The 22,276-nt window shown below is 43.5% G+C and overlaps 6 protein-coding genes across 6 annotated transcripts; 1 reads left to right on the top strand and 5 right to left on the bottom strand.

The window, feature by feature from the left end:
- Positions 1–2,373: 2,373 nt before the first annotated feature.
- LOC6537582 lies at positions 2,374–3,666 on the top strand. Its single transcript, XM_002098092.3, has one exon. The coding sequence runs from the start codon at positions 2,574–2,576 to the stop codon at positions 3,480–3,482; it is 909 nt and encodes a 302-aa protein (XP_002098128.1). The 5' UTR covers positions 2,374–2,573; the 3' UTR covers positions 3,483–3,666.
- Positions 3,667–3,683: 17 nt separating this feature from the next.
- Positions 3,684–5,102, bottom strand: LOC6537581. Its single transcript, XM_002098091.3, has 3 exons — positions 4,510–5,102; positions 4,112–4,263; positions 3,684–4,047 (listed from the first exon to the last, which is right to left on the bottom strand). Exons 1-3 carry the CDS (start codon positions 4,925–4,927, stop codon positions 3,760–3,762), a joined length of 858 nt encoding a protein of 285 aa, XP_002098127.3. The 5' UTR covers positions 4,928–5,102; the 3' UTR covers positions 3,684–3,759.
- An 855-nt stretch (positions 5,103–5,957) lies between these two features.
- On the bottom strand, positions 5,958–7,696 carry LOC120321938. Its single transcript, XM_039376239.1, has 2 exons — positions 7,110–7,696; positions 5,958–6,723 (listed from the first exon to the last, which is right to left on the bottom strand). Exons 1-2 carry the CDS (start codon positions 7,684–7,686, stop codon positions 6,131–6,133), a joined length of 1,170 nt encoding a protein of 389 aa, XP_039232173.1. The 5' UTR covers positions 7,687–7,696; the 3' UTR covers positions 5,958–6,130.
- Positions 7,697–9,453: 1,757 nt separating this feature from the next.
- Positions 9,454–11,364, bottom strand: LOC6537580. Its single transcript, XM_002098090.4, has 3 exons — positions 11,034–11,364; positions 10,708–10,963; positions 9,454–10,225 (listed from the first exon to the last, which is right to left on the bottom strand). The coding sequence occupies exons 1-3, from the start codon at positions 11,166–11,168 to the stop codon at positions 9,915–9,917; spliced, it is 702 nt and encodes a 233-aa protein (XP_002098126.1). The 5' UTR covers positions 11,169–11,364; the 3' UTR covers positions 9,454–9,914.
- A 3,442-nt stretch (positions 11,365–14,806) lies between these two features.
- LOC6537579 lies at positions 14,807–16,300 on the bottom strand. The gene is made up of 2 exons (XM_002098089.3): positions 15,729–16,300; positions 14,807–15,375 (listed from the first exon to the last, which is right to left on the bottom strand). The coding sequence occupies exons 1-2, from the start codon at positions 16,194–16,196 to the stop codon at positions 15,019–15,021; spliced, it is 825 nt and encodes a 274-aa protein (XP_002098125.1). The 5' UTR covers positions 16,197–16,300; the 3' UTR covers positions 14,807–15,018.
- A 2,935-nt stretch (positions 16,301–19,235) lies between these two features.
- LOC6537578 lies at positions 19,236–21,869 on the bottom strand. The gene has a single exon (XM_002098088.3). It carries the CDS (start codon positions 21,664–21,666, stop codon positions 20,800–20,802), a length of 867 nt encoding a protein of 288 aa, XP_002098124.1. The 5' UTR covers positions 21,667–21,869; the 3' UTR covers positions 19,236–20,799.
- Between the last annotated feature and the right edge of the window lie 407 nt (positions 21,870–22,276).

Here is a 22,276-nt window from a genome sequence, read left to right as displayed (position 1 = left end):
TTGCTGTAGCTGTTCGTCTCCGAACAGAGGGAAAAATAGTACCTTTCAAAAATAAAATACAAATTGGCAAGTCTTATTAAAAATTAAATAAAAATACAAATTAAAAAATTAGAACATTTGAAGTTTTTACTTAACAACAACCATAAAATAAAGCTGAATAAAACATTGTTCTAACCACCTTTTAGAATTTAGATATACCAAAGAACTTTAAGAGATAATATTTCTTCAAGCTTATGATAACGGTGATGACAATAATGATATTAATTGGCTGTACCTTAAATGAGCATGTACGAATAATTTTATATATCATCCAATCCTAAACGTTTTAATTTGTGCACTGCTTTACTTAGCGCTTGATTTAAGAAGTATTTTCTTTCGGTGTACGCAAGCAATTGGCTTCGATCACTAAGCGTTCGGTTGTTTGCTCGCTGTTAACACAAAACGCCAATTACTGCAAATTGTGGGCTGCTGGAGTTTTCGGCTTATTAGCAGTGGATAGTCCGTCGAAAGTCGGATTGCGTGTGAAGCAAATGTGTATCATCATAAATTATCGCCGACGGATTATGCAGCGGCAAGTGTTTTCCATATTTTCATACACATTCGCAGAATGCAGTGTTTGTCCTCCGGCTGGCTATGTAGAACAAGCCGAAACTTATGCATAGCTATGCACTTTCCCGCTGGAAAATTAAAAAATAAAAAAAACTTTTTGAGTCCGACGATCCGCAACGTGTTTCGAAGCGATAAAATTGCAAATCCCATCATTAGATGTTCGTCAGCGCAGCTTTTTTAATTAATATTTCATAAATAAGTAGCACCGAGCATAAATTATGCATGAGCGCCGCGAAGGTGTTCCTCCGTTTGTTGTTTCAGTTGCTACACTTTGCGAAATTCCCGGCTAAACTTTCAGCTTTCTTCCTCATCCTGAAAGTATGCCATAAGTTGGCTTTGTTGCCGGCAGAAAAGCTACCTTGTTTTCTTCGGATAAAGCTGGACTTAAAGCCTGCAGTTGGCTTGTGTTGCAAATTTTGAAATCGCCTATACTTTTTAATCTTTCCACATGGTTTAGGAAAACATTTCATATAGTTTCAAGCAAAAAGGATTAAAATTATACTGCACAGTGGCGGCAATCGAGCAAAGGACTTTTTACTCGACCAGAAATTATTTACTAGTTACTTCTTGAGCAGCAGCATATACTAAATTCATTGAAAAGAATCTAATAGGCAAAAAAAAGCGTTTCTGACCTTTTAAAGTATATATATCCTCTACTATAGCGTTCTCTCTTGTTTTAAAGTCCAATTAAAAAATTAATTTAAATTTGTATCACCATTTCCTGGCTCGTTATCTGTTTAAATCCGTACAAATATTATTAATATTTCGAATCAATTTGTAGTTCATTGTATTTTGAACTTATTAAGGTTGTGCCTAAGTTTAATCTATTAAATATTGATATGCATATAAAATTATAAAATTACGGTATCAGAACTATTAGGTGGTAATCAAGGCTTTTGATGAGCAACTAAGCAAATTCGATTCGGAACCAATTTAGCCATCTATATATCCTTCGCGGCACTCTAATTTCATGCTTTCTTCCAGCAAATTCGTTCATTACAACTCGAACAGGAATAATTCCGAGCCGGCAGCACTTTCATTATTTTCCTGCTGCTGGCGACACATCTGTCTGCGATTCTATAATTTTCCACCCAATCAGCATTCATTTCGGTTTCGATGCGCTCGCCTAATAAATATGTATACCCAAATCTTTGCGTGTGCAATCGAAAGCACACGACTGGAGAGAATCTCAGCTCTAGCTTTGGTTTCACAGCTTGTGCCGATGAAAGTGGGCGTCGGATCTGGTGTAAAGTTTTATTAAGCCGGGCCACCGATATAAAGACTGCAATAATTGCCCAGATCTGCTAATTACGGCAATGAGCAATGAAATTGGCCCCCTGAATCCAGCCTGCCGGTTGCACTAAATCTGCAGCGAAGCTTTGCTTTAGTGCTTTAGCTTGCAGGCAGTTGCCAGCTGCCGCATGCACTCATCATGCATACTACGCTCTGAATAGCCAACAGCTATTATTGCACTGCGAGAAAACCACAGGAAGTGATGAAAAAGTTTTAAAAACTGGCAAAAAATAAGAGGCATGGTTCCGACTATCAGAAAAAAAATCCTTTAAATAAATTCGAATCAATTCTCCACTTTAATAAATATTTTTATTACTAACATTCATTGCCTATTTCAAACAAATTATAATATGTAAATAATTTCTTTCAATTTAAAGATCTTTTCAATTGGAAATTAGAACATTTTCGATAACGATCATTTTGACGGCCTGTATGCCAGTTTATTTAAATTATTTGAATATTTTTATTAAGTTCCCACTTCTTTCAGTGTTGGCAGCAAAAGAAACCCGACTGCAACGCTCCCTGGCTAATTGTGGCAAGGTAAAGTGTATAAATTTGGCGGACAAACTGGCGCACAAGATCAGTTGGCCTAGAGATATCCCAGCAGCTGCAGCAAACGGCATAGAGGGAACTACGAGAGTGAGATCACAAGGATTGGATATACGCACAGGATGGAATCGCGTCTGGGTCTGCTTATCGCCCTGCTGCTGGCGGCCTTTCAGGCCTGGGCCATGGAAACCCCGCCGAACTTTAGTCAGAACTCCACTGAGAGCGGACTGCTGCGAACAGTGCGTCATATCTATGGACAGTGTTCGGATAGCGAGGACATTTTCTGGTGCTGCAAGGTGCAGGGAGTTCGTCTCCTGGGTCGGGCTCTGAAGGTTCCGCAACTGGGGATCGTGGATGGTGTTAGTTTGGTGCGGCGTGAGTCCTTTAACCAGGACACGCGGAGTGGGCGCTCCAGCCTGCTCGAGAGCCAGCTCAGCAATCGCGATCTCGAGCACATGTCGGGAAAGAGTCTGGACGCACTGCTGCTGGAGCGGTTTCTCAGCTTTGTCCACAGTCATCAGCTGCAGGTGAATCTACCACGGTTGCTGCGGTTTGGCGAGCGGAATGGCCAGGATTGGCTGCAGCACCTGATCGGCTACTTTCTGCCATCCAGCGAGAGTGAGGGTCGCAAAAAGAAGGATGACAAAAAGTATCTGGGACCCTTCATTGCCGCCGTTCTGCTTAAGACCGCAATACTGAAGATGGCATACCACTCGATCGCCATTGTAGCGGGAAAGGCGTTGATTGTGGGCAAGATAGCGCTGATCATCAGTGCTATAATCGGGCTGAAAAAACTGGTGGGTCACGACGGCGGCGAGAAGACCACCTACGAGATCGTCAAGCATCCGCAGGTGCAACAGAGCCACACATACTCGTCCAGTCACCAGGGTGAGTACGATACTGGTGGCCATGACGGAGGATCCTACCACCGCAGCATCGACGACGAGATGATGATGCAGGACAAGGCTTACCAGGCCTGGATGCCCCACGTGGCCGCATCCGCTTCGCCCGCCGCCAAGGGATCCCGATAAGCGGGCCACGGAGTTCTTTCCGGGGTCAGCAGCTCTACTACCAAAGATCTAATGATTCCAAACAGCCCCACTTAGTCCAATCTATATGAATTTGTATTTACACTCGACAGCCCTCCAGTTTAAGTTTAGTTATCGTAGTTATTATGTTATCAAAGAGCGAGCATTAAAAAGAAATGAAATTTAATTTCGTTGGTTTTTATTTTCTTCTAAAATTATTTTGGATTTTCTAACCTGTAAGCGTTTTGATAATTTGATGTATGGAGTTTGAGCTTTACATCTAAATGAAGCCCCGAGTCGATGTTGTGGCCTCTGGACGTGGGTGCTCTGGGTAAATCGTCGCCTGATGCAGGCGACGCTTCAGTGGCTCCATCTGGTAGGCCTGGTAGTACTCCATATGGCTGTCCAGCGGTGGTTCCTCCACCTGCTCCAACTGCGAGTATGTGTCGTGGGTGGGCATGCTGCGGTGCCAACCGCTCTCGTGGCTGGAGTGGACCACAACATGCTCTGTGGCACCTCCTCCTCCTCCACTACCACTGTGTCCAGTCGAACCCTTTTTTAGACTGCCCTGCGGAGAGAAGCGTAGCGCCAACAATTTGGACAGAACTGTTCCAGGGGCAGATTCAACTCACCAGCAGCGAAATGACCAAGGCGATCTTGGCCATTATGAAGGCCGAGCCGGCGATGAGGATGACCTTGCCTAGGAACATTTGGGCCAGAGTGGCCATCATGATCATGCCGCCCATCATCGCCATGTTCTTGTCTTTGTCCTTCTTTTTGCGACCTGTTTTTTTGGAGCATTTTTTATTTTTCTTTTTATACTTGTCTTTTTTATTCTTTTTTTTCTTTTTCTTGGGCTTTTTCTTCTTAGACTTTTTCTTTTTCTTAGACTTTTTCTTTTTCTTAGACTTTTTCTTAGATTTTTTCTTTTTCTTTTGCTTATCTTTATCGTAGGATGTTGCATGCACTTGGAAACTACCAAATCCTCCTATTAACTTATCGACTTTATCATCTACGCTCGCATAAGTACCTTGATCGAGACCCAGCTCGCTGCCAAAGTCATCGATGGCATTGGAAATGGTCAACTGCCGAGGCAGCTGAAGACGTAGGACTCTTCCCTGGACCAGCTCCAATAGTTTCCCGGGTAAACCAATATCCATACGCCTCGTCTCCGACTTGCTGAACCCAGCCTGTGGCTCGATGCTTAGGTAATCGGTGATCTGCCAGGTAGTGTTATCCTTGGAGGCACCATCCAACAATCGCTCGCTCTCGGATTCCAGACACTGCCAAGAATCCAAGCCACCCATGCAGTGGGCTATAATTCGGCCTAGACTTCTAGGATTCCATGAGGAAGTGGACGTTTCAGCTGAAGTTTCATTTCCTTTGTGACTTAATGACAGAACTGAACTAGCAAGCATAATGCACTGCAATAAACAGACGCGCCACATATTTATATACTATGAAACTAATGAAACCTCTTTGAGCGCTTCTTGGACCACAAATAACCCAGACAATTGCTCTGCACTGTTACTTATACTGCCTCGATCATTTTTGGGGGTAGCAATTAAAGGGCTTGTCAAAGCACGAAAATGCTCTCTTGATAGAAATCAAATAGAAATGCTTTCGGAGGTTTGCTCGCTGAACCTTGATATAACGAAAACTGAAACTCGAATTTTTGTTAAGTTACCTTTCGTTTTTGGAAAGCTCTCATTACATTGTGCTAATTACAGTTTAGTTGCACTAGGAAATATTTATGTACATATATCTAAATGATCATTAAAATATCTTATTCATCTAAAAAATCTTTCGGACTTCAAAGCGAACGGTCGCGGTTTTTTCTGAGCTTTTGCCAAAAGCGATTTTAATCAATTGGTCAACAAATATTTAAGCTTATTATTTATTTAAACTCTATTCGCTCGTGAGTGAATGCCCTTAATTTGTGCACTATTTCAAACAAAATTTGTAAACCTTTAATTTTTTATTTTTTTTATTTTTTATGTTTACTCTCTTATGAGCGCTCTCCCACACAAAATTCAAAGTTCTCGCTTACATGTTTTAATTGCGTGTCTTTGTACAGTGGTACGAATCGTAAACCCATGGACATAAATGTTGTCTGCTTCCAAAACAAATCCCGTCAGGTAATAAAGCTGCCACGCCCACCCTAACGCCTACAAACCGCCCAAATCACGCCCACACTTTTGAAAAATGTGTTGATGTTTTTTTACATTTTTGTTCGTTTTGTACATTTTCTATCGATGTGCCAAAAATCATTTTGCCACGCCCACTTTAACATCAAGTCCCATGTTTTCTAAATACATACAACATAAATTTGCATCGTATCGTTATCATACTCGTCAAGCTAGTCATAATTTTTAGTGGGTAACCAAGCGTTTAAAAATGAAATAGTTTTTAATAATAATAATAATTTTTATTTATTCTTCTACGCGAATATTTATTTAAAAATATTGAGTTAATTAATAGTCCATATTAAATATATATTATAAAATTAAGTTAGCTCATCTGTGAGGATAGTTTCTTAAGGATAATCATATTTTATGTACACAGAAAGAAGGATTTTAAATACCCTACACATCGCCCTTTGACTTTCGAATACAAAAATTGTACATTTCGTTCAGTGTAAACTTCTTGCCCTATAGCGATCTCACGTCCACCGCCTGCCAGCCCTCCATTCGGTGGGGATCCTGGAAGTTTCTCAACAGGAGTTCGCCTTCCTGCTCCACACTGGCTGCCAATAGTTTGTTACTTGGCCTGCGTTGGTTTTCAAAGTCATAAAAGCGGTCTTGAGTGGCTGGCTTGGGGTTGACTAGAGGTGCTTGGCCAGGTGTTTCTGCCATTCGAGGCTGCTCGAATCTTACTTTTCGCTCACTGCGACGATATGGTGATGATTCGTGCACATCGTACTGGTGGTGGAACTCATCTTGGCCTTGGCCAAATACTGTAGTTTTTCCGGGAAAGTGACCGATGGGTCGGTGGCCGTTAAAACCGCCGAAACCAAAGTTCGCACCGCTAAAGCTGGCGCCTCCAAATCCACCTAAACCTCCCAGTCCACCCACGATTCCACCCAGTCCCAGGAAGCTGCTCACATATATTGCCAGCTTTACCAGAAATAATGACTTCTTAAGGAGCAGACATATGCCAGCAAATATCAATGGTACTAGAGCGACCAGATTGAATTTTAAGCCCAGGAGAAAGGGAAGCAAATACTGCTTGGCCAAGACGCGTCCTGAAAATACAATTATAAATATTTGTTAAAGAAAATTTCAATATTGACCAGATTTTAATGATCTTAATAATGTCTAATGTTTTTGGCTTGCATACGTGCTTCTATTAAAACAACATAAATAATAGTGCTAATACTTGAATGAATGTTCTGAACACTTTATGAAGTACATACTATTTCAGTCAAATTTTCAAATTTGGTTACATATGATTACAAGTAATAAATAGATATACATCTTGCTTTTAGGCTACAAAAAAAAAGCTACACTGCAGCTATAGCTGATACACATCCTGTCATTTAGTTTTAAAAATTAAGCATACAGTGTCCTAATAAAAAAGTAATCCCATATCTATTTCTCTTAAATTTGTTCCCATTCAGTGAAATCTTACCAGTTGAGGGATCCTCGAATCCAAATTGTCGCTCTCCCTGCGTCGCTCCATCGAGGACGAACTCGGCCACACTATTCGCATCCGCTGTGGGACCAATTTTGAACATAAGTCCGGGATAAAGGCCATCCATATGCCACTCCATACTTCGTTGACCCATCACTGCGCCGGCATTCTCCAGGATACCACGAAAGTCCACTGGATCCGTGTCGAGCACATTTGACAGAGATCTGACTGCAGCTGTTTCACTTTTCACAGTCACAAAATCCTCCACGAACTTTACGTTATCGGTCTCATCCAATCTCTGGATGAAGTTCAGAGCCGATTTTCCCAGACATTCACTAATCTTAGGTTTTTGGGATGCACGAACACATTGCTTGAACTCCGAGCTCATGGCGGAAAAGTCACTGCCAAGCACTTGGTGGAAACTAAACAGAAGCAAAACGATATCCAGTGGCGACATAATGGTCGAGTGTTTTGATCTCAACTGAGCCCGCTGGTCAACTGACCCTTGGGTTTTATATCCGCCACATCTTGTTATACAATAATCAACTGGTCTTTTGGCCAAATCTGCTCCCATTCAGTTAACGCGCTGTTATTTTGCACATGGCCCAATAACGGAAATTGTTGTACATCAACGCCAAACAGTGGGTCTTCGTCTTGGGCCGCTTCTTATTTAAGCCGGCATGGTCATGGTCAGTGCACACGACCCAAAGCAGCGTCGACTTGTGGCCAATTTTTCGCACATCTCGGCCATTATGTAAGCGGTTATTGTATTTCCACAGGAATTATGAAATACTCGGAGGCGCCACCGTTTGGACAACGCGGAAAATCTACAATTACCATTGCTAATGCAAGTCTATTAAATAAACGGAGACGCTTAGAGAATTACCAAAAATTGTCCCTCGTTTACGGAGAAAAACTTGAAAATTGCCACAAGTCCATTAAGAAAACATTGTTATATACAATGGGAAAATCTAAATAGGTTTGGACGTTTTGTTGTTTTATGTTATTATAATAAAGTTAATAGATTTTCTTTCTTTCCTCTTTCAAGTCGGCTGACCATATTGCATTTAATAGTATTTGAATTTATTTTTCAAACATTAAATAACTGGTTGGCATATATCGAAAAGTGTCAATAATAAGATTATTCCTTGAAGAACAATGATGAATGATTTTTATAATTAATACATAAACCAATTTCACAATAAAGCTGAACGGCATAGAAAAGTTGTAAATAATCTTCCTGAGATCGACAGTTAAGTAGCAAACTTTTAGGCGAAGTCGGTAAGAGTTAAGACTTCGGATTAGTGATGCCAGCACGTCCAGAGCCTTGACTGTAAAAGCAGCAAAAACAGGTGAGCACTTTCGCGGTCTATGCTGTGGTAGAGATTTGAATAAGAAATTCCCTGACAACTCAACACCCCAAGACCTTTGGCGAACTCAAGAAGATGCTACTTCCCCTGAGACAACTGAGTAGACATCGAGCAGATAAAGTTTCGCGAAATTTTGACTTCTTCCAAGTTATTTGCACCAACTAGATAATTTTCAAGAATTTTTGACCTCCGCCGTTGTCGCCGACAACTTTGGTTATTTTATAAAAGTTTGTTTTCTTTTATTGCAAAGCAGGCGGGCAATGGCCGACAGCTAATAAATTTCCAATTGCGAAGCGCAGGGACAAAAAAGAAATTGTATTAATAAACACTTTCACCGCCAATACTTGAAATTCACTGCCAGCTGCCTGCAGTTGTTTACAAATAGTTAGCAAAAAAACAAAAAAAAGCGCCATACAATGCGCCGGGGCAAGCCTTTTGGCCATTTTGAGCTTTGAGTTTTGAGTTTTGTCGGCTTTGGGCATTTATATGCCGAATGGCGATGCCTGGTAACGGCCATAAATTGCAGCTGTGGGGCGTGCTCCCAGTTGGAACTGGAATCCACGCTCCCATCCACACACCCAATTTGTTTGGGGCGTACGTGTTGCACTGCGAATGCGAAGCAAAAAAAAAAAAAAAACAAAAAGCAGGTCGCAACTTTCATTAGATTTTCCCGAGATGCCGAGATGCCGAGATGTAAGATGTGAGCCAGTTTCTGGAGCGACATTGGATATACATATATGTTTATAAATGACTGACCGAGACCGAGGATGAGGCTTTACGCCTGGCTGATCCAAGTGGCTGGCCCAAGTGAAATCCGACGATCTTGCTCCGTGATTTTGTGTGTCGCCCATGCCATGCAATTGATATAGCTGGCCCAGTTCGCCTTAGCCGGTGAACGAGTGAAAGAGTGAAAGCACTTCGTACTGCGTATGAGCGATATTCGATTCGATTGAAACACAGCTATACACATATTCGAGATAAATGCGGCATTGCTTTTATTGATTTGTTTGTGTTGAGGGGCTTGACCAGTGGGGCGTTTTCTGCGCCTAGTGGCAGTTCAGAGTTAGGCAGTTTAGTTTAATAGTTTAGTTAAGAGTTCAGTTGAGTTGAGTGTGTAAGCGTAGAGTTTTAAACAATAAAGCTCTGAGTATTAATACAAGAGTGGCAGTCATTTTTAAGATTAGATTGAACAATGCCAGATGCTCCCCTCTGGCGGCAGCCCCCTGCTGCTGATTCCTTAGACCTATTTGTGTGGGTTCTGGTTCGGGATTTAGCTTTTTCCTTCTATTTCTCTTGATGGCGCCTTAAGTGTGTAAGCTTGGCATGCTCAACTATGCTATACAAATAAATTAAATAAATAGATAAATTAGACGGCCCTCCGAGTATTGCACTGATTACGGTTGCCTCAGCATTCAAAATATTTGGCATCAGCTTATTGCTTATACGCCGCGTAGGCCAGCTGCTGGGCCTGGGAGTCATCAGCCGGCAGCGAGCGGCCGTAGCTGTGCTCGTGCTCGTAGTGCGGATGCGCCACCACCTCGTAGTTCTCCTTCTTCGATTCGAGCAGCTTCTTCAGACCGATGATTCCGGACAGCAGCAGGGCGATCTTGCCGATGACCAGGGCCTTGAAGGAGATCAGGGCCAGGAAGCCAATGGCCAGTGGCAGCAGGGCGGCCATCTTCAGCTTGAAGAGCATCAGCAGGGGCATCAGGTACTTCTTCTTCTCCTTCTTCTTGCCGCGAGCTGAAGAGATTGAGCGATATATAGTAGTTTCAGATATGATTTGCATTACTTTCCCTGGAGCGGAGCTGACCGCTCATTAGCAACTGGAGCACAGATAATTAGCCAGCGAACAGGATCGACCGCTTTCTATGTGGCGGCGCTTAGAAATTGGAAATTGGAAATCGGAAATTGCAGCCTCTGCGCACAAAAAGAAAGTAAGCCTTGCGCTAACTGGCTGACTAAAGTGTAATTAATAGCTAACTATCTGGATAACCAGCTGTCAATGCACCGCTATATGGCGTATGGCATATGGCATATGGCATATGGCTACATCACAGGATGACCTCGATATGGCGGCGACTTAACAGTGAAAACAGGATTTGCGCCAGAGCCATCTGCCCGAACTGGTCGCTTGCATTACTAACCCAAATAGGCAATGTCTTGGCCAACCAGAACTGTAATTTATGTGGGATTTGACGTGGGACACTAGCTGAAATACTCACATTCCTCGAGGGCGCGCTGCATGTCCTGGATGGAGTCTTTGGGCACCTTGAACTGCAGCGTGTGGGTGCCAAAGAAGCGGGCAACGCGCTCCACCAGCAGTGAGTCCACCTCGGCCTCCCGGGCTTCCACCTCCTCGGGCAGTTGCATCTCGTTGAGAGACCGTCCAACCGGGATCTCATCGGTCTTCACCAGGGCAATGCCCTCGGTGAGCCGCACATCTCCGTTCTCGGCATCGAAGTAGTGCAGGGCACGCTCCTTTTGGGTTGATCAGGAATTAGGATAGGTTTCTCTTGGGTTACTGTTTACTGGCCACCGAATGCTTTACCTTCATGCACAAGACCATGGACCGCTCGCCACAATCCTTGACCATCTTCAAGGCGCTGGTCAGCAGGCTGTCCGCTTCCGAGGTAGCTGCCGCCGTGGAGGCAATCAGCGCAAAAAGGCACACAAACTTGAACATGGCTCGGGTTGGGTATTTCCTTTTTTCGTATTTATTTTTTGAATGATGATTAGCACAAACACTGGACACTGCCTTGCTGATTTGATATCCTGCCACTTCCTGGAAAGTGGTGTTCACTTGATTAAGTGCACTGCGCTCGATTGGCGTGTTCGATCTGTCGGTCAGAAGGCAACCGGTAAACTGTGGCTAGAAGACGCACGCGGATCGAGTTTTATTCCCGGCCAGCAGAGCGGCGGCAGCGTTGGCCAGCAGCGACGACAACGACAACGTTGACGCTCTAGCGCTCCGCAAGTGCTCCCGCCCCCCTCCAACCATCCCCGCTTGGCTCCTCGCACACAGTAGCCGAGCTTAGAATTTAAATAAACAACCCGACCACGAACCTGGCCAGGTTGCAGCCGAAGTCGCACTCGGAGTCGCACTCGGAATCTTGGTGGCCATCCAAGGCGCGGCAGCGACATCTGGACAGGTGCGCCGCAGTGGCCGCAGTCGCCGTTTACGCCGGCAGAGCTCGTCGGATTGGCAGTTGTTGTTTGTCAACACACTTCGGCGGCAGTTAGATGTTTGCCTGCCACAAGGAGAGGGCCAACTGTTCAGGGGCCCAATAGATAGATCGGCCAGCTCTTTTTCTTGTAAATTGTAAATTAAAGAGATAGAACTATCGTAAACACTTGGCAATGTGAGAACCTTAATTCTTAATGGTTTAAGGTTTAAGTTATGTATACAAGGCTGCAACTACACATTACCTGTATTAGCTCAGTAAGCTTTACAATACAATGGAGGGATTTTGGTTTTTACAGCACTAAAGGCAGAAAATAACTGGCAACTTAAATTCAATTTTATTAAGCCATACATACTGACATCAGCTTAGCTGAAGGAATAAAATAAACAGAGTTTTCCAATACAAAGACAACTTGAATTTATGTTTTGACACACAATACTTTGAAACACCTTTAAAATAATGCGAGATAAACTGCAAAAAGTAAGGATAAGCTCAACTTTTATACCAACTAGTCGTTGGCCTTTGTTTTCCCAATTTTTCAACTCCTTTGCAAATTTATTAGTTTAAATTACCGCATTTAGTTGTAAACTATTTGATTACTTTGCAGAGCTAGCTAAAATGTAGCGAGCTGTAAAGTGGTAAAGATTATTTGAGGCACCTGATGATGACACACTTTCAGCACTGTGTAAATCTTGAGTGCAGCAGAAAGTGCCGGCAGCAGCGGTTTCATTTCAAATTGCAGTTGCCCACACACAGTCTGTGCACACACATGCATACTACCAGATTTACAAGCGGGGGTGGGGGGCGGTGGGTGGTTAATGAAGAGCGCCATTTAAGATGGCCGGCGATGGTCGAAAGCAACAGCAACTCGAATTGGAGTAAAATAGAAAATTAACTAGTTTGCTGGCGCTGCGGCGGCACGGTCGAGGAAATTTCACTTTAATTTATTTATGTGTTTGTGCCTCGAGCGGGCATTTCGCATAATGTATCTGCAGTTTTGTATGCCAATCCGATCGTCGTCGACGGATGCACAGCGACTGTCGCACAGAGAGTTTCATTGGCATTATGTCGCTTTAATTTGCAGCACTCAAAAATTGCCACACGTTTGCCTCCCGCCCCATCACTCTATCGTCCATCGCTCATCGTTAGCTGGTAATTCACGCATTAGACGGAGCAAGTGCCACGAAAGAAAGCTACTCCACAGACTTGCATGCTGCCGAAAACAACTTCACAGATACAAAGTACACAGCTCACAGCTCACATCTAGATGCAAAGCCACTCGACATTTCGCAGACGATTATCCAAAGCGGCAAAATGAGCCCAAAATCCGTTGATGGAATATGTAAATGCTGTGCACGTGAACATATACCTGCCACTGTCACGTTGTGATGTCTTTCATCTAATGCCCTTTCTTCAATGAACCTTTTCAAATTTACACCGTCCCTAGATATGATTCTAAAGAAATATTGTTACAAGATATATCTATAAGAAAAAAACGTACAATATATGTACATATTTATATTTTTTAGGCCATTTATTAATTTATTTCTTACTTTATTACACAGAAAATACTTGATACGTATGTGCAGCTTTTTAGTCAGACATTTAAAAATCGTTTAGTCTCTGTGTGGCAACTTTAATTATTTCATTAATTGTCAAAATGTTTGATATATTTAAAGATTAACAAAATATTTTAGCGTTTAACCTTTTTTAATCCCAGTTAGAGTATTATACAGTCAATATGATGCAAGCGAAATATATATTCAAGAAATATATTAGCATTGTGCGTGCGCAACGAAAGTGAAAAAGTAATTTAATTGCTATAATTTTCTACGAATGCAACTGCGGCACTTTAAACATTGAGTGATGCAATATTGGAACAATATCTACATGTATGTTATGCTTTTATATAAAAATATATTTTTTTTAATTTTAAAAGGGAAAAGGAATCTCTGTTTTATGGCTGTACAGCTAGCTAGTCAGGTTTTCCGCGCCGAATATTTCCCATAAGCCCAGTCTTTTCAATTGAGTGTGCTTAATAAATTCGCAGGCTATCTTCAATTGGCCCCTTTGCTCGTAGTTGGCCATTTCACTGGCTGACCCAAATAGGCATGCGAAATATTCGCTCTAGAGATAAAAGCGCCTTAAAGCATCGCACACTCAAGGCAAACAATCCCCAATTTCGGCACCACCCGCTTAGCAGCCCCAACCCTTTTCAGTGGCATCTTCAAAATTGACACCTCTTCAAAGTTTCACTTTCATTCCGCTTGGCTGGAATGGAATTCCGGGTTAAGGCAGCTCGGTTCAGCCCAGCTCAGCTCCGGCTTCAGTTTGCAGGCCGGCGCTGTTTACACGCCTCTGCCGTGGTGCGCTTGGGTAATTTTCAATTAATGAAAGTCCCCTCTGACGTCAGTGTTGCGACTGCAAAGGGCACCCACAACTAACAAACCGAATAAAGGGGCGAGGGGGAATGGGAACGTCGTTGGCCAGGTTCAATGTTCTACACTGAGGAGCAGCAGCTCATTAATAATTCGTGTAGTGACTCTAAAGTGAAATTGTCGCATACCAAAGAAGGCAGCCACAACAATGGTCAGAGAGGGAAAACATCAGAGGCCCAAGTACCGAGCAATATTTTATCTATGAATATTGCACTCAGCCAATTCAGGCCAACAGAAAACTGCAGCTGACGTCAATCTCTGCATTGTGGAATTTATAGGGAAATTATTTAAATGAAAATGAAAGCTAGAAAATTCTTTTTGTCGATGAATAGTGTGCTGTACCCAAATATTAAAACACTAAAAAAATCGATATTAAGCAATCTATACAGCATTAAAGCAATGGTTTTTAATATCTACTTAGTAAAATGTTTATACCCGTTACTCGTAGAGTAAAAGGGTATACTAGATTCGTTGAAAAGAATGTACAAATTCTTTTGAGCGTATTTTAACATATAAAATTCATTAAGAAATTAATTTTTACCGCAGCAGGTGGAAACTAATATATATATCTGAAATGGATTTTGGTAGAAAGCGTGCCATTTGCACGCACGTAAGCCCGTTTCCATGAAACTTTAATTTTCATCATAAATTCATGTGCGGGGAGCGGCCACGACACCATAAATAATTAATCTTTATGCGAATTTCGGGTATCAAAATTTACTATATTTAATTAGGGCTTACTTAAACCTAACACACACATTTAGTTCGTTAAATTAAGGATCGATTAGGCAAATTAAACTAGACATTAGTCAGACAGTTCGTGCGGCGTTTGATTCTTTGGTTCACTCTCCACGATAATCGCCCGAGAATCTCCAATCTCGAGCTGCTCCTCTTCCCAAATGCAAATGCAAGCTCACAGGCTCTTGGCGCTGCCCGTCGACTCCTTGGCCGCCGGCTTCCATCCGCTGTAGGCAGTGTCCAGCTCGCGACCCCAGCCGGAATGGCCTCCCGAGGAGACGACCACCTCGTGGGAGGACTCCTTTCCGCCGCCGCCTCCACTCAGCAGCTTCTTGATACCGATGATCGAGGCCAGGACCAGGGCCAGCTTGGACACAATCAGCGCCTTTCCCGCCAACATGGCCAAGGCACCGTAGGCCAGGGGCACAATGGTGCCGCCCAGCAGAAGGGGGATCATGATCATGGCGCCGTTACCCTTCTTTTCCTTTTTCTTGCGACCCTCCACCGAATTGGCCTCGTTGTCGAATTTTACCTGATGTAAAATGTATAAGAATGTGAATTAAAGTAGCAGGATTAAGACGTTTACATATTTTGAAGAACTCAAATTTGGAAGTAAATAAATGAATGTCAAGGAAAAACTTTGGGAGAAGAGTAACAAAGAGAGCGAAAGTAATCCACTATTGTTAAAACACTTGTTTTTGAGTAAGTTCTGTATTTTAGTTAGTATAAATTTAAAACAGTATCCTGTAACCAAAACTAATTATTTGTTATACTCTTGAATAACTTTAGCATTCTTCAAACAAATCTGTCTGAAGCTGTGCTTATTTTTGGCTTTTAATTGAAGTTATTGCCAACAGTATTGCCTGTGTCTCAAACTACACTCACCTGCAGCGTGTGATCCTGTAGGAAGTTGCCCACCCGCTTTAGGATCATGTTGTTTAGGACCTGCTCCTTGGCGTCCACGCTTCTCGGCAAGACAGCTTCAATGTCTTTCTCGCTGACGGTAGCTCTATTGGTCTCCTCACTTTTGATACCAGAACTGACGAATTGAATGCCCTCCATGAGCGGTAGAGACTTTGCCGATCGGAAGGCCTTCTCCAAGCCGGTTAGCAGTTTAACCTTCAGGCAAACGGACATGTTATCGCCCGAGCACTGCTGGTAGATGCGATAGACCAGCGACATGTCCTTCCAGAGGCCCGTATAACCGAATTCGGGGTTACTGCTCTGGATTTGGGGCCGAGGGGCTGAGTTTAGACTGTTTGGGTTCTGATGTTGGTAGGTGGCACTGCGTGCACTGGAGAGCCAACAGAAGACGATCATCAGAGCAGCCACATGCCACACGTACTTGATCATGTCGCTGCTGAGTATTGCTGTTGGACGCTGGACGAGATGAGGATGCTTGGGCGATCCTTGAGATGAGGCATACACTGGGAACGAGACGCCGGGCGCTGCTCTTTAGGTGCTCAACTGAGTGCTGCCCGGTGGGTCTTATGCATTTTATACCTGTGCCGGATAAATCGCATGTCGGCCAGCTGCCTGAAATTGAAAAAAACACAAAAGCACATGCTTTGTCTTAGTCTAAATATCACGGCAATTAGCCAGATGCTGTTGGCCGGCGGGGCTGCGCTTTCGTGATTTCGCTGCGAAAGCCGCCGAAATGCAGTTTCGTTAGCAATTACATATATTCCCATTTTTCAGCCCGTTCTAAGCTATTGAGCTCGTGCGTGACTGCCGTTGCCATTGCCATGGCCATTCCTCTCTGTCTCTGCGTCCAACTTACTAGACCGTTAACATGTGCATTTTCGGTTTTTTCAATAATTCTTTTGGGACAGATTCACTGTCTTCACCCAATTTTCTCAAAAACTTTTCTTTTTTCTTGCACACTTTGCTAAACAACATTTTTATTGCTTACTTTTCGGCGCTGCGGAAAAAAGTGGTTCTCCTTGAACGAAAGAGTCAAGACACGAACTTGAGCGCACTTAACGAAGGCCGAGGAAAGCTTAACATTTTTTAACTTTTGGTTTGCTAAATGGCCGAGAGGTGGCGTTTGGAATAATTAAATTGATAAAAATTGACCGACATGAAAAAATAAAAGTTGGTATGTGCTTAATGTTGTAAAAGGGTGATAAGGAGGTAGGGGAGGTTTAAGTGACGTCAATATTGCTATTATATTATTATTAATAATATTTTTCAAAAAGTTTCCAAATTCAAAAACAAACAATTTATATTACTTCTTTTTTTAATTTTATTTTATTTACTTATTTATTTTATTTTTAAATTTATTTTAGCGACGTTCAAAATATTTTCATTTTATTATTTGCCCACAATTTTAGTAAATGTTTCCCTCAACTTTAAACATCACCGGCTTACAATGCAACCAATTGCCGCTCGAGAGCATAGTTATGAAAGAAATTAGGCGCTCCTCAGCTGCAATGCAAATCGAACTGCTAATCAACGTCCTCACGCAATGTTCAACATAAACGCTGGGGTGGTGGCGATGCAACGGTCATTCGACAGCTACGATCGATTGTTGTTAACTGGATAGCGTAATTTATATTGACCACAAACGACTTTGGTAGAAGCGGCAGCAAATCAGGCGTGCGGAAAGCTCTCGAGTGACCAAACTGTTTCACAGTTTTGCGGGGCTCGTGGCCAATTAATTTTTATTAATCAAAAGCAATAAAAGTTCGTTGATGCGCTCAGTTAATTTAATGCCCGGCGAGCAAAACTTCGCCAACAATTGGTGTAATCATAATCATTCAGATGCGTGGCTTGTCTGCCGACAGTCGACTGTCGAGTGTGGGAAAACGCGCTGTAGCGGAAAATGATGGTAGTGGTAGTTATAAGGCTCGATGGTTACTCACTTCGAATATTTAGCTTTAACCGATTTTTGCTGACTTTCTGGTTTCTGTCTGCGTTTTGCTGGAAAGCGCAGTACTGCAAGGCCGACAATCAACTTTGGCTCCGGGACCGCCCATGGTTGTTGTGTACGTTCTGGTGACCTGCTTTCGTAGCCTAAACTCGTTTTCATTTCGCTGAGCATTCTGCACACATTTTGCGCTGCGACGACGCCCTTGCAGGCATCATCTACTTGGCTTTACCCCCACTGCCCCCCGTCCAGTGACAGTGAAATTGCTTTCAAATTGGGCACTCTGCACGATTCTACCAAACCACCACCTTCCCCCACCGCCTTATGAATTATTGCAAATTTTGTGGTTTTTATCTGGTTTTCAGAATGTGAAATTGAGCCGGTGCAATGCAGCTGATGCTGCACCAGTTTGGCCCCAGCTGAGGCGGTGTTTCTTTAGCGGCACAACCGTTGCTCGCTCCAAATCACTGAATCGGGCTTTCATTTTGGTGGTCGATTTGCATATACTACCATGTTCAGCAGCAGTGAATGAAATCTATCCGAAGCGAACATAGGCTGGGCAAAAGTCGAAGAACGTTAACAATTTCGTTAAATGATTGTCGATCTTTTGGACATAACAGCTAGATGCAGTATAGATTAGAAAGCGCAAAAACTATTGGAAAGTGATATTTTGTATGTATTTCAGGAAAGGTTTCGAATAGCATTTTTAATCATTATACAAACTAAAAAGCACGAATAATCCAGGTAAATCTCCCAAATAGGTGTTTTTAAGCAACGACTGTCATTTGTTGGCATTAAAAGGTCTTAGAGATAAATTTTAGCCGAAACTTTTTTAAATTTTCTGTTTATTAAGTGTGCTTTTCGTTGGCCACAATAAATAGAAGAAAAAGACTGACAGTGGTCAGTCAATGTTTGCTCAAGCTTGGCAGCTGCTTAAATGAGTTGTTAACATTAATGCGCATTAACCTGTCTTTTGTTTTCGCGGGCATTCGCTGGGCAGCGGAGGAAAAAGCCACATTTAGAGCGGCCTGAAAAACGCTTTTGGTCTTGGCCATGTGCCTCGATTTCCAAGACTTTTCATTGCAATCGCGGTTGTTTTCGGGCTCTTGACGGCTGCTGTTTTGGTTTCCTAACTGTTTACTTTCACTGTCGGTGGCCGATGTTCAACTGTTTCTTTTTCTTTTTCTGGGGTCGTTCGAAGCCAGCGGGATTTATTGGGTTTTCGTTAACCTGTCTTGGACAGACTCGAGTCATAATTATTTACACCTATTAACGGGCAGATCTTTAAGATTCGCTGGGGTAACTGGGTCGCAAATCAATTTCACTTGAAATGAAAGCATTTCGGCCCAACATGGACTTGTCAACGGCCAGTTTTCGTCTTTGGAATTATGCATAGAGCTTTCGGTTTTGTCGTTTCGCTTTCACCCCGTGGTATGCCATAAATTATTGAGACTGGTCTTGATTTTCATTGATTTTTTATTTATTAATCTTCCGTGCTGTGTTTTTCAACTTTTTTTTTGTTGTTTTGTTTTCATCATTTTGTTGTGTTTAATGACATGCATATATGACAGAGAGTGGGGATTGTAATCTATGGAATTTACATTCTTTTGTGAGTGAGTTTTGTGATCTGTGTGAGTTGCCCACATCTGCAGCTTCACGCTTCTTCTTCGTCTTCATCATCATCTTATTACTGTTGCCGAAGTTAGATGTTGAGTTATAAAGTTTAAAGTTTTGAAAACGCCGTACGACTTTGCTTAAATTAAAGTAGACGACGTGCTGCGACTCGAAACTTGCAGCCGCTGGCTAGAGGGCCCTCCAAATGTCATAAACGAGGCATTTTTAAGTTGATAATTAAAAATCTGTTTAGGTGTACAGAGCAGGTGAGCCCGACGCCAATTGGGCCGACAAGCGGTTCGAGTCGCTCGGATGCATAAAGTACGCTTAAGGAGTTAAAAAATATTGAAAAAAAATACTTTTAACATTACGGGGAACTACTGGGCGTGTGCATGTGTGAGTAGCAGTGGGGTTTACTTAGTTTTTTTTTTGGGAAAGTAGAGCGCTAGAAAGTGACAGATGCAAAGGCAGCAGAAAGAGATGGCAGATACGAGAAATGAAATGAGAAAGTTGAAGAGTCGAAGTGGAAGTCGAGTGTCGAGTGAGGAAATAGTGGCCCTGAGATAGAAGCCGGAAAATGAGTTCAGTTTGGTGCGGCGATGTGTATTCGGAGACCTATGGCAAGTAATGGCAAGCGAATGACCAAAACTATGACTCAGCTGAAGACGTGAAATTGAAGGAAGATGTGGAAGTTTGTCAGATGATAGACAGTTGAAAGATAGTTAGGTTGATAGATAGCGATAGAGTTAGAGCTAGTAAGTTAAAGCTAATAGTAGGCATGCTTGTTGCTGGTGCTGTTGTATTGTAAGACTAGAATTGCATGGGAAGAACATAGCTGAACAGACAGAGTACAGAGTTGAACGTACAGATATAGATTATAGAGTTAGGATTTGTACTCTTCTGCGATTGCATGGCAATCGGCAGAGTTTTGGTATAGGCAGTATGCAGATGTTTAGATGGAAGCACAGATATAAGAAAAGAGACAGAGACAGAAACAGATGGAGACATGTAGATGTAGATCTATATAGAAATATATAGGTGTAAAAGCTGACAGATGAGAGTGCACTAGATATAGAGCTGTTGGGTGATCGATTGGCTGATGGTGCGGGAATTGCTGTGCGAGCTTAGACTTAAGGCTGAGTATTTGCAACTTGTGGGGTAACTCTCGCTGGCTGCTCTTTTTACAAACTTAAGCTTAGCGTCATTAGTTTAACAACTAACATATATATGATTCTGATTCTGGTGTCTGTCCGGTATAACATTATCTTGCGTGTGTGTGGCTCATTATTTTTTCGTTTTCATTGCTTGGAGAAATAAATAAAATAAATTAAATTAATAAATTAATTAAAACGAACAATAAATAATGTGTGTTTCTCATCGAGAGTCTCAGGCGAGCTCTGCAGCTCGAGTCGTGTGAGTTCGCGTTTCTGATTTTGCTTCTTGAGTGATTGTGTGGTGTGATCCAGTATGATCTTAGGCCTGCACGGGCTTCTGGGCACCATAGGCCAGGTCCTGGGCGTCGATGGAGCGTCCCCAGCCACCGTGACCGCTGCTGCCGTAGGAAGCCGATGAAGCTCCAGCATCAGCGCTGTAGCCACTGCCGTACGAGTCGTGGCTCGTGGAGTGGCTGCTGCTGTGGTGTGGGTGGGCCACCACCTCGTAGGTCACGTGCTTCTCCTGAGACAGCAGCTTCTTCAGGCCGATCACGGCGGACAGCACCAGGGCGATCTTACCAATCAGCAGGGCCTTTCCGGCGATCAGGGCGATGGCGCCCAACAGCAGGGGCAGCAGAGCGGCGGCCTTCAGGGCGACCAGGGCGAGGATGGGGCCCAGGATCTTGGCGGCCTTCTTCTTCTTGCCACGGCTCTCCTCGGGGGCGTTGGGGTCGTTGGAGCCGAACAGAGACTCGGAGGCATCCTCAAGAGCACGGCCGGTGGAGCTAACAGCCTGCACGATGTCGGCACCCTTCAGCTCCACCTTGATGGTGTGCGAGTTAAGGAAGCTGCTGATGCGATTCAGAGCCAGAGACTCGAACGACTCGTCGGCGGAGATGGAGCGGGCGGCCTCCTGTTGGGGAGCGTCTGGCGAACGGACCACGGTAACACCTTCGGTTAGGGCGAACTGGTCGCGGGCACCGAGCACCTTGTCCACGAAGCTGAACAGCTTGTACTTGACGCACGAGACGGAATCCTTGCGCAGACAGTCGCTGTAGATGCTATCCATAATGTCATTCTCGCCGCCGATGGCGTTGCGGGCGTGGCCGCGCGTCTCCTCGGCCGGAAGGGCGGCGCTCAAGGCGACCAGACACAAGACACCGAAAGTAACTTTATGGCTTGCCATTATGCGTTTTTGGTTGATTTTTATTGTTCTTGCACGGTTTACGGTTTGGGTTCTTTGAATAATCCTTTTGTTGATCCACACTACACTTTCACGTAGTTCGGCGGCGAACGCACTTTCTCTTAAATGGAAAACTGTATTTTTGTGTTTTTCGGTCTAGGCTGACTGCTGCTGCCGTATAGCTGCTCAGACGGTTAAGGATTGAATGATACAATTTTCCACCGCACACGACAATTTATATACGGCAGCAGTGGCAGTGACTTCGGCATCGGCATGCTCATCTGCTGCGAAAGCATTTCTCCGGGCACACCCGCCCCCTGGCCCCAGCACCAGTTCCACTAAACTAGTCGCGCAAGTTTCTCGCTTAAGTCTTTCGTTTGGCCGGCCAACGGTAATGCGCAGTCGGCATCGACGTCGCCGTTAGCGTCGGACGCGCTGCAGCGGTACACCAGCAGCGGCAGTTGGAAAAGCATTGTTACTGTAATTTGTAAGTTGTTGCTGCCGCTGCGCTGCTTTCGCCCGAAGTTCATGTAACATTGTCAACAGTCGCAGCCTCCTGCCGGTGGGGAAACTAGCGAACAAATAACCAGCTACTTTTACCTGGACGGCAGAG

The sequence above is a fragment of the Drosophila yakuba genome, chromosome 3R (genome assembly GCF_016746365.2).
Source record: "Drosophila yakuba strain Tai18E2 chromosome 3R, Prin_Dyak_Tai18E2_2.1, whole genome shotgun sequence".
In the NCBI taxonomy this organism is placed as follows: domain Eukaryota; kingdom Metazoa; phylum Arthropoda; class Insecta; order Diptera; family Drosophilidae; genus Drosophila; species Drosophila yakuba.
This window is presented reverse-complemented; position numbering and strand designations above follow the sequence as displayed.

Excerpts from the sequence above, each read along its gene's own strand:
- LOC6537580 (XM_002098090.4), bottom strand. The coding sequence starts at position 11,168 with ATGTTCAAGTTTGTGTGCCTTTTTGCGCTGATTGCCTCCACGGCGGCA. Across the intron at positions 10,964-11,033 it reads CCATGGTCTTGTGCATGAAG|GAGCGTGCCCTGCACTACTT; the intron begins GTAAAGCATTCG and ends TCAACCCAAAAG. Across the intron at positions 10,226-10,707 it reads GCAGCGCGCCCTCGAGGAAT|CTCGCGGCAAGAAGAAGGAG; the intron begins GTGAGTATTTCA and ends CAATCTCTTCAG.
- LOC6537582 (XM_002098092.3), top strand. The coding sequence starts at position 2,574 with ATGGAATCGCGTCTGGGTCTGCTTATCGCCCTGCTGCTGGCGGCCTTT.
- LOC6537579 (XM_002098089.3), bottom strand. The coding sequence starts at position 16,196 with ATGATCAAGTACGTGTGGCATGTGGCTGCTCTGATGATCGTCTTCTGT. Across the intron at positions 15,376-15,728 it reads TACAGGATCACACGCTGCAG|GTAAAATTCGACAACGAGGC; the intron begins GTGAGTGTAGTT and ends ATTTTACATCAG.
- LOC6537578 (XM_002098088.3), bottom strand. The coding sequence starts at position 21,666 with ATGGCAAGCCATAAAGTTACTTTCGGTGTCTTGTGTCTGGTCGCCTTG.
- LOC120321938 (XM_039376239.1), bottom strand. The coding sequence starts at position 7,686 with ATGGGAGCAGATTTGGCCAAAAGACCAGTTGATTATTGTATAACAAGA. Across the intron at positions 6,724-7,109 it reads ATTCGAGGATCCCTCAACTG|GACGCGTCTTGGCCAAGCAG; the intron begins GTAAGATTTCAC and ends TTGTATTTTCAG.
- LOC6537581 (XM_002098091.3), bottom strand. The coding sequence starts at position 4,927 with ATGTGGCGCGTCTGTTTATTGCAGTGCATTATGCTTGCTAGTTCAGTT. Across the intron at positions 4,264-4,509 it reads CGAGCTGGGTCTCGATCAAG|GTCGCAAAAAGAAGGACAAA; the intron begins GTACTTATGCGA and ends CCAAAAAAACAG. Across the intron at positions 4,048-4,111 it reads CCTTGGTCATTTCGCTGCTG|GGCAGTCTAAAAAAGGGTTC; the intron begins GTGAGTTGAATC and ends TTCTCTCCGCAG.